We start from the raw sequence: 11201 nt of genomic DNA on the forward strand, positions 1-11201 counted from the left end.
CTTTAGGAATCTTAATGAATTTTACAGCAGCTTTTTGAAGCGTTTTATTTCACTCTCTATTTTTAATGCAGTGCCTCAAACAGCCCTTGTTTTCCAGCTTCTCACAATGAAACTATGTGATGAAAAGTGGTCACATAAACTGTATTCAATTCATTAAAGATTCGGTCATGAGAGAAATTAAAGTCAAGCTCAATGTCATACGATTTCTATGTTGTATGCCATAGACCTCAGGACATTATTTATTGAACAGCCCTTGTACACCTGCTTCCAGTCGCCCATTTGCCTTTTTGCGACATGCAACACTCAAATGCAGTATTTTTAAAAAGCCTCCATTTTCAGATAAAAATCGAGAATCCCAGATTTTGATAGTCCTTTTGTTTTGTGCCTGAATGAATTAAGTTTTTAAGAATTTTGCAACATAATGTCTTTTTGTCTGTGAGATTTGTAAAATAGTCGTACAGTTATCAATTGTGTTAAAATATTATGCATAAAAATTCAATGTGAAAATCAGTTCACAATTTAAAAAAGATATTAAAATGAATACATGATAAATTTAAAAATCCTGCATAAACAAGAATATTACATGCACTTAGATTATTACAAGTGCCTCAATTTAGAATTCTAAAGCATACAAATACCTTTTACGTCTTCCGACATTAATTTTATCTTACTAAACAAATAGACAGTGTACCTGTAGAAGCGACCTTCAACAGACACAGCACATATTTTTTTTTCTGAATTCCAGCAGATAATGTGGACAGGTGCTATATTCACAAATAATCAGGAAAATGTACCAGCCATAGACATCATGCTATTATTATTGTAAACGTATGGGAGGGCTAGGCGAAAGTTCATATCCTGCAGAAAGTAAAGGTATGTTCCACGTACTTGAATTTACTATATTTTCCTATCAGTTGAGCCTGTTCAAATTTTCAGTGATTCTTATCATGTAAACGAACATTCAACGCACGTGTTTTCGGCCAAACAATTCTTATATAATTAAATAAATAAAAATAAAAAAAAAAATAACAAACTGAGTCAGTCGGCAATAGGGTACTAGTATTTGTTTGACACGCATTCACCTGAATGAAGTTAAATATACATGCACATCTTAATAATTGCATTTTGTAAAAATTGAATCCTTCTTATCTAAAATATCCGTTATTCCGTAGCTCATTGATTTGTTTTAAAAATACAAAAGGTTGATTACTGGTCAGTGGTCTCATTCCCTGATTCGAAGAACATGTACCAGTAGTATCCAGTAAATTACGGTTATCCAATATTCAGTCAGGAAGGATAACTCTAAAATTTCATTTAAAAAGTCTTCAAATGAAGCTTGAAATTGAAATCTTTTTATGCGATTAAGTAAAAAAAATCATGCAATTTTTTTATCAAAAGCCTGGGCCTATAATCTTTTATTCTAAAATGTATTTGTGGATCGATGTTCAATAACAAAATTTATGGTAGGCGGTTGTTATTCACATTACCTGAAATTATGTTCGAGATTTACGTATTTTCCCTATATTATATGATAAACTTTAAGGAAGAAATATGAAGAATTCCCATGGGCAGATACACATTACTTTGAGTATTCAGAGACATTTTTATTAACAGTTTCAATTATTCAATGCCTGATTTTCAGGATCAGAGGATCGGGATACCTTAATCTATGACATTTTTAACTGCAGGAAAACTAGTACTTGTATTTTAACCATACTCTGACCTTCGTGTGGATTCCTTACGTAAGTAACAATCAATAAGATTATATAAATGCATGAGCAAATTATATAATGCTAAGGCATACATGTACAATGTACACAAATTTACATATGTATATATCAATTTTAGTATTAGTGTGCATCAGGATTATGTTAACTTTATCTACATTTTATAAAATGTTTTGCAGGATAAGTTATGAGCGAAGGGAGTCTAGGAAATCCAGTTGATCGAGGTTGGTCCTGGGTAATTCTAGGAGGTAAATATATAGTAATTCTGAATCTTTGAACAAAAGTAACACGATACAGAACTTAACATAATAATTGTTTTTGTTTAATTTTCTCTTCGGATATCTTGAATCTTACACAATTAAACTGAAACCACAGGTCTCATTCATGAAATGGGCACAAAGTGAATTTAGAACTAGATGTATTGTGGGCACTGAGCTCACAAATTGATACATGTACATCCCCTATAAAGTTCATTTCTGCTATAGGAAATCCCAAATAATTTGTCTGAGCAGAACATAAAATTAAGGTACACAGTGCATTCTGTGAGAAAGTATTTCAATGGTTTTGAAGAAAGAATTAATTACAACTCAAAAGTGTCAAAGAGAAATGCGAAACGTCATTTTGCAATAAGGAATCGGTAAAAGTTGCATAAAATTGCATTAAAAGAGTAAAAAGAATTGTGGATAGTTAAGAGATATAATAAATATCAACCTTTTCTTTTTTATTTTTACAATTTTAGCAAGTTCTGCAATTTCATTTTTGCATATTGGATCAATCAAGTCTTTTGGATTGTTCTTCGTCGAGTTTTTGGAGATGTTTGATGCAAGCGTCTCTGTGACGTCACTGATATCGTCACTTCAGGCCGTCTGTTTTGCGGTAGTTGGTAAAATGATTTGTTATTATGTATATTTTTTTTAATTTTTAAAGTATGTTGCAAGAAATTGTCACATCGAAACTTCATTTAAGTGTGCTGAAAGGGGAGAGATGAACAACAAATCTTAAAATGACTCATTGTTGATTATTTCAGCCTTGCCAGTCTTATCCATAGGAATAAATTTCCGATCATCCCGGTTCTTTTGTCTTGTTGGTGGCATCCTTTGTACAGCTGCATACGCTCTGAGCGCATTCGCCATGAATGTTGAATTTATCATTTTCACGCTCAGTATTCTCTTTGGTAAGCTTTAAAAATAAATTTCATAGAGGGACAGTATACTAGTATCTCGAGATGAATAATATATTATTGAAAATATCTTTTCATTAATGAATGATACTTGCTTTCAGTTTCATTAGTTTAAGTATAACTATAAGAAGTATAAATATAATGCAATATATCTAGCATAATTTGGCTATTTTTACTCAACTACTGTTTTTTAAAAGGTAATAGAAAACTACTGTTACATACATGTACTGCACTGAAATGTACTTAGTTGTCTATATAAATAAATTTGAATGAATGCTCTCTCTATATTTGTTAAAAGGGTGTGGCGGAGGATTTTTATTTCCCCCAACGCTTGTGATTCTTGGCAGATACTTCAAAAAGCGACGGGGATTAGCAAATGGTCTTTCAATGGCAGCATCGTGCTTAGGGGGTCTGGCTTACCCATTATACATTAGACTTTGCATGGACAAGTATGGCGTCCGAGGAGCATTATTGCTTGTTTCAGGATTATATATGCATATTCTAATAGCCTCCTGTCTTTTGACCCCTCCAGAACAATATAAAGTGTATAAGGAAACCGACAAATTGCCCGAAAACGAAAACCTCTTACATTCACCAACCGTGAAACAAGGGAATAATGACACATTAGCAGAGGATAACAATGTACTCTCAAGTTCACTTCCAAATATACGTTTATCCAGGGAACCTATCAAAACAAGACGAAGAACAGTCACAATTTCACATGAGGAGAATCCTCCTTCAACACACAAACTTAAAACTCCTAATTTCTCGCAATATCTGAGCAATATGAGTTTAATGTCCATATCATTGGTTGATTTAAGCCTTAAGAAATCCACGACAAACATGAAGTCAAAAGAGATGAAGTGGTATGACTACTTGAAGAAAATAGATTTTGCTGTCCTCAAACAAATTGAATTCATATTATTTTTAGTTGCCTTCTGTTTCTCAGCTGTACCTGCCGTCTTTTTTGTGTTTCTACCAGCATTTGCTCGAGAAAAGGGCATCTCAGACAACGAAATTCTTATATTGGTATGCATTGCAGGATTTATGGATTTTCTTGGGAGGGTTGTTTGGGGATTTCTCTCTGATATTCAACGAATTCGCACATCCCATGTCATTGTTGTTACAATGTTCATTCTTGGTACTTTAAGCCAGATGACCCGCCTTCTAGAGTCTTTCGAAGCATTCTGTTTGTTTGTTACACTGTATGGTTTTTTCGCCGGATCTCCATTTGCACTATTTTCTTCCATGATAATCAAAATTGTCGGAATCGAGAAATTTCCCACGGCGTATGCCTGCCTTATTTTGGCACAGACATGTACCATAGCAACGTCAATACCATTTTCTGGTAAGTGTACAATGCTATGGGCAGCGGAAAGGGCAAAAATTACCATAATGAGAAAACAAACAATTATTTTAATTTCAATGACCATAAAAACCTAACAAATGATATACAATGCATAATCAACAGACCTTTTCGCAGAACAAATATACATTAAAGCAAAATCAACGACCACGTACGTAACAAACATATATAAATGCAAAACCAACGATCATCTTTGCAGTACAAACGTACATAAACACACGACAAACGAAAAAAAGTTAACAAACGTGCACGCGGTAAATCTAGTCTTCCAGACTCCCGGCTCCCGACGGTCACGGATTTGTTTTTTGTTTTTTTTTATTTTGATCTTGTTTTTTGTCGGCGCACAGAAACTTCTCAAACTTCTCGGGCACATTTTCTTTTTAAATTAATTCAATAATATGTAAAAACTTAAACAAATTTGCGTAATTATTACTGAATCAGCAGTATCACCTTCAAAAAAGCGGTAAATGTAGTACTCCTTTATAAATATGAAAACCAAAAACGGACATCGATACAGAGAGACGTAAGGTGTCGTAGATGGAATTAGTATTTCAGTGAAAATTGGTGGTGTTAATAAAAAAAATGAAAATTTAAATTCATAATATCAAAATGATTTGATTTCAAAAAAGATTTTTATCAAAATTTTCATAAATATAGCTAAATCTAACATTGTACTTATGGTAAAACCATGCAAAATGAAAGTATTTCATTGTTATACATTGACGTAGCATCGTTTTTGAAAGGAGGGGGTAACCATGCAGAGAGAAAAAAAATCAATCTAGCTGAAAAAAGATTTTAAAAATTGAGAAGTAAAAACAAATAGGAAATCAAAATGAAATAGCCCAAACTCGAAAATCCTATTTCGTGTGTGTGAGTGAGGGTGTGTGTGTGTGTGTGGGGGGGGGGGGGGTAGGTTCAACTTCTTTCAGTACCAATTTCTTTCCTAATATACATGTACTACATAATCCTTTTTTTGACCTTACTCTTAAAATTAGGAAATGTTGCTACGTGCCTGTCATATAATATGTCACTGTAATGTAAAGTTATCATAACAGATTCTTGTATTATTTAAAGAATTGGCGAAAACCAATTTATGTAACCAAAAAAAAAAAAAAAAAAATGACGAAACGGCCTTCAGGAGAATGAGATATTTTTTTTCATTTTATGTACATTCTTTTCTTTCATTTGAAATTTTTAAGATAAATTACCCCCCCCCCCCCCAAAAAAAAAAAAATTAAAGGGGGATCCGAGGTAGAACCACGTCCATGTTGTAGAGCATGGGAACATAAACATGATGTGGCAAAGAGTTCTGTTGTGGAAAGAATAGAAATGCGTCTTGATCGTATAGTGGTTTATTTAGACTCTGTTATTAACTATAGAAACGTAACGTACAGTATTGTGACGTAACAATAACGTTAACGTACATTACATAAACCCGCGGATAATCCGTGACACTCCGGGCACCGAAATGAATATTACTAGAATATTAAAAAGTTCAAATCAAATTAACAGTTCATTGAAATTTAAAATAAAAACAAGTTCATAATCACTCAATTAAGAGGTCCATTCACGGATTCTTTCTTTGGCTTTTGTTTTTGACACTCGATCAGAAGATAGTATTTTAAGTTCGTTCTCATTCACTTCGATTGGATATAGTTTCACAATTGGTCTGTTGGTAAGTCCATTTTTGGTCCGTAAAGTGGCAGCTCTAACGAATCCGTCTCTCCCCTGTATGAATTCCTCGGAGTGTTTGTGACGTAGTTCTGTGTTAGATTTCTCCAGTTCCATGTTTCGAGTCCGTAGATTGGCATTTTGTTTATTACCTCTGCCATGTCCCTGAGATTCTTTTTCTGTGATTTTTCTTTTTCCTTCTCCCCAGCCTCTGTACGTTTTTCTGTCATCTGAGTTTCTTCCCTTCGTGTGTCATCACGGATCCTTACGGCGAACGTGTAATCTTTCTTCCTACTTTCCACGGGGTTCTGTGAGGTTTGTAGTTGATTTTCAAGTGTCTGTACTTTGATATTTAGCTGACTTATTTGCCTTTGAGCGTAATCATATCGTGACTGAAGACTGCTGTTTTTAGCATTAAAATGCTCCAAGTGAGTGCTGTAGGTTTTGATATTAACAACCTGGTCCTTTAATTCCTGAACCTCGTTATGCAGGTGTCCGTTTTCGTACGCTAGTTTATTTATCTGTTCCATCATATCCTTCATCCCATTCTCCACACGAGCCTGAAAATTTCTTTGTTGGTCGAAATTTAACAATCTCTCTATCAGGGTACCATTTTCTCGTTCCAAAGCGTTATTCCTTTCTGTCTTAGTCTTCAGCTCTGAATTTAGTTGCTGTATCTCGTTAGTCAACTTGCTACGTTCTTGAATGGAGTCCACAGTCCGACTCATCGGAGTGGAAGCTGATTTCCATAAAACACTTTTGTGTCGCTGTTCAACGTTCATTTCTGTGGTTAATGGTTTGCTCGTTCCTACAATGTTGACAGTTGTTGATTTGGTGGGCTCGTCTTTGTCCCTCGTTAGTTTCATGTCGCATATACTTGTGTGGTGTTTCTTCTGGCACTTTTTACATCTGTTGCGGGATTTACAATCTGCGGCACGGTGGTTTCCTAAGCAGTTGAAACATAATTTCTTCCGTTTTAAGATGTCGAATCTTGTACTTACTTCTGTAACTTTCTTACAGTCCCCTGGAAAGTGATTCTCTGTGCAACAATAAATGCATGGGCGGTTCTTTATCTCTGTTGTTTCGACATAAGGAGTTGACTCTCTTGTTTTCTGATTGTGTCCACTATGAACATGGCGTTGTTTCTTTGAGACTCCGGTAAGAAACATTGCTGTTGCGTGGAATCCATCGCTGTTTTCAATCTGGCCTGATTCAAGGATTTTGACTTCTTTGCTGATAGCTTTACGAAGATTGAGTAGCGAAATGCTGTCACCATCGTACTCACGTGCAATGTTTTTCCTGATTTCAGCTGGTAGCTTGTTGATTATGACTGGAGTAAGTAAAGCTCCGTACATTTCTTGCTTTTGTCCTAGACACTCTAAACTCCTGACATGAGATTCCAAGCAGTCTCCATAATTTCTTAAACTGATGGCGTCGTTTCTCGGGGCATGCAGTTCCATAAGTGCTCTCATGTGTGCATTGATAATTTTTTGCGGTTGACCAAATCGTTCCTTGAGCAGGTCTATGGCAGTTTCGTAATTTGCGTTTGTGAGAGTAAATCCTGCAATGGTTTGTGCTGCTCCGTCCTGTAATTGAGCCTTGAGATACGAAAACTTCTGAATTGGTGTTAAAGTTTGGTTGCGGTGAATTGTCGATTCGTATGAATCCCAAAATGTATTCCATTCAAGTATATCCCCGTCAAAATGTGGAAGATTTAGTTTCGGTAGTCGATGATTATTTGTGACCTGGTTGGATGGTACTGACAAAACATTTTTCTGCCAATCGTGGTTACTTTGTTCATCGAGATCAGTGGCAGGAAAATTGTTTAGAATATTCTCACAAGCCGTTTCACCTGAGTTGATTGCAGCTGATGTGTTTACGTTACTATCATGAATTTCTAAGGCGGGTACAAAACACTCAGCACTGGCGTTCAAAGTTTTACATGAAACTTTTTCTGTAAATTTTTCTGTTTTCTTAATTTTGCAATCCAATTCGTACATATACTCATCTGTGTTTGTGATTTCTTCTTCTATGTCCTCTTCAGATAAGGCGTCTAATATTCGTTCATTTAGTTCTTGTAGAGTTTGTCTTTTCTGTGTAAGGGACTCCCTAATTATTTCGATTTCCTCCGTTACTTCACTGGCTGTATTTTCTTTCAAGTCCAAAAATCGTCCGAAAAGTTTCGTCACCGCTGATCTGTTACCGGCCCGTATGGCTTTCAGTCTTCCTTCCATTTTACGTATTATGTAAACATTCCGTCGATCACGGCACCAAAATTGTTGTGGAAAGAATAGAAATGCGTCTTGATCGTATAGTGGTTTATTTTAGACTCTGTTATTAACTATAGAAACGTAACATACAGTATTGTGACGTAACAATAACGTTAACGTACATTACATAAACCCGCGGATAATCCGTGACAAGTTCTATACGAGAAAAAATGTGGGGGGAATTTTTGTGCATACAAATTATCTGGCATGTAAATGAGGGTTTTCATTTATTAAAAAAATATACCTCAGTTTGTTGTTTTTAATCGTGATTCGAAGAAAACATCGGTATCCTTTTTTTCAGTGGTTTTCGCATTTACAGCTGAGTACTAGATTTACCGCTTTTTGGCAGATGGTACTGCTGATTCAGTAATAATTTGTTAAAGTTTTTATACCATTAAATTTAATGAATTTTTTAAACCTAGAAATGTGCCTGAGAAGTTCGAAGAGTTTCTGTGCGCCGATAAAAAAGAAATCGCCAAAAAAAAAAAAAAAAAAAAAAATCCGGGACCGTCGGGAGCCGGGAAGACTAGATTTACCGCTTGCACGTTTGTTAACTTTTTTTCGTTTGTCATGTTTTTATGTACGTTTGTACTGCAAAGATGATCGTTGGTTTTGCATTTATATATGTTTGTTACGTACGTGGTCGTTGGTTTTGATTTAATGTATATTTGTTCTGCGAAAAGGTCTGTTGATTATGCATTGTATATCATTTGTTAAGTTTTTATGGTCATTGAAATTAAAATAACTGTTTGTTTTCTCATTATGGTAATTTTTGCCCTTTCCGCTGCCCATACAATGCACACTATAAACACAGTTTTAACTGAAAGATTTATTTACGCTATATGAAAACCTGTGTAACATGTTATGCTTCTGTTTCAGGATATCTCAGAGATTTGACCAGTGGTTACTATGCAACTTGCCATTACATCGGAACAAACGCACTCATATCAGCCCTACTCTTTTTATTTGAACCAATCGCACAAAAGATGGATTTGAAAAGACACATTAATATACAAACCCAGAATGTTCAAATTAGTGACCTACAGAAAAATGGAACTTGACACAAGTTAAGAAATTTATGACTAGGCACATTTTACAATTTAGAAGATACAGAATATTCACTTAAATCAAAAAGAACAATTTTTACAAATATGTTGTATTAACAACCAGACTTTCAGCAGGTTCAACCTTAGAAAGTGCAATGCTGGTTAATTTTTACAATGAGCTTTATTGAATATTTGTGATTATAACAGCAAAAGTTCTCTTTCACCCTTTCCCTTTCTTTCTCTCTTCATAAAATAGATTCATGCATTAAAGAGGCTGGGTGGTCGAGGTCATTTTTAGACTAGTTCTATCTCCTTTAGAAGAAGAGCTCCATATAAAGATATACAACAATGATCAAATTTTAAAACTATAATGTATGAAATTTTTCTTTTTCAAATGATAGTTGACGGCTAAATATATCATATCTAAAAATTTAAGTTATATCTGGAGGTTAATTTCTTGTTAATTTGTTGACACCCCCCCCCAGTCTCCTTAATTATTTATGGCATGTTAAAATTCTTTACGGATAGCATACAAGGTATAGATATCGTACGCGATACTTTATATTGAATTAATACGATCCTCAGCCAGGAAGGATAATTCTTTAATTTATTCTTTTTTTCAAAAAAATCTCAAAATGAAACTTAAATTAGAATTCTTTTCATGCAACAATTTTCTTTTTCAGCATCTCAGTGTGATTTAAGGTTCTTCGAAGTCTTAGAAATTGTCTTAATCATTTTGTAAGTTCTATTGTCTATACAATGAACTTGTCAGCAAATACAATTTATCATTGAGTCAAAATGATGACTGACGTTTTTTATGCTAATTGTTAGTCCAGTATTTATACACTGAAATGACGACGGATTTTTCCGTTATTTCCCGATCATGACAAGGAGCACAAGGCGGATGTAACCGGTCGGCAGAGGATGCTCACTCTTTTATAGCACCTGATCCCACCTCTGATGTTATGGAGGTTCGTCTTTGTTGTGCTCCGATTTTGTATTGTTTTATGGACTTTTGATCTTGAATACTTATAAGAAATCTTATAAAAATTTACTAATTTTACCTCATAAAAAGGGCAAGATACATGTAGGCTAAGACATTTTTGGCCCCTGATTTTTGGTGTCTCAGAATGATGCAACAGTGTTTCCATAAAAACCTTTTGTCACCACTGCCACAAAATGAGTATTGGTTCTATATTTGGAATACGCAGAGGGCACAGAGAGGTAAGAAAATAGGTCAATTTTCGAATTTTCTGATTTTTATGCAAATTTTCATTGATTTTATAGTATATTTTGTTTCGGAAAACATATAGAGCACAAGCTTGCCTATCTACCAAATTTATAAATTTTATACACTAGTGTCAGGTGCAGTTTATGTGTAAAAATCTCAGATAGAGAAGCTTGTGCTCTATGTTTTCCGAAGCGAAAAGTATCTCAAATATTATAAAATTCCACCAGGATTGAGAAAATTCAAGTAAATGTCCTACTTCTGCACTCTCTAGTGACTTTCATGTAAGCTTTGAATCCAAATTACTGCTGGTTTAAAGCAAGCATCATTTTAAGTTCTTAACCACAAATTTTCACAATTTTACCAGTCTTCTGTTGTTTTTACGGTCGTTACCCTACCTTGTCCTTGATCAAATTACGAATTTAACAAAATCTAGTTTTGTTTAATCTAGCCTTAGATGCAGTGTTAATTGGAATTGTATTTAAATTAAAAATGATTTGAAATGTTTTGCAATGACAGGAAACCCTTTATACACCATGAATTATAAAATAGTTGAAGGAAATAGAAGATATAAAGTAAGGTTTAGGTATAAATATCATGCATATTCATCATATGCCTGGATATTTGTACACTGTGTTTTATCCTAAAATAGAAATGTTGATTGATTCTAAAGCAGAAAATACATGTACATTGTACGTGTTTTTATTTGCATT

At 34.4% G+C, this 11201-nt stretch overlaps 1 protein-coding gene across 1 annotated transcript; it reads left to right on the forward strand.

Annotated features, from left to right (window-relative positions):
- Window positions 1–1904: 1904 nt before the first annotated feature.
- LOC134266383 (monocarboxylate transporter 14-like) lies at window positions 1905–9508 on the forward strand. Its single transcript, XM_062748634.1, has 5 exons — window positions 1905–1975; window positions 2467–2610; window positions 2755–2901; window positions 3206–4255; window positions 9094–9508. The coding sequence occupies exons 1-5, from the start codon at window positions 1915–1917 to the stop codon at window positions 9273–9275; spliced, it is 1584 nt and encodes a 527-aa protein (XP_062604618.1). The 5' UTR covers window positions 1905–1914; the 3' UTR covers window positions 9276–9508.
- Window positions 9509–11201: the final 1693 nt, after the last annotated feature.

Source organism: Saccostrea cucullata, unplaced genomic scaffold (genome assembly GCF_032062105.1).
Source record: "Saccostrea cucullata isolate Sc308-1 unplaced genomic scaffold, CSIRO_AGI_Scuc_v1 ctg10328, whole genome shotgun sequence".
NCBI classification, from domain to species: Eukaryota; Metazoa; Mollusca; class Bivalvia; order Ostreida; family Ostreidae; genus Saccostrea; species Saccostrea cuccullata.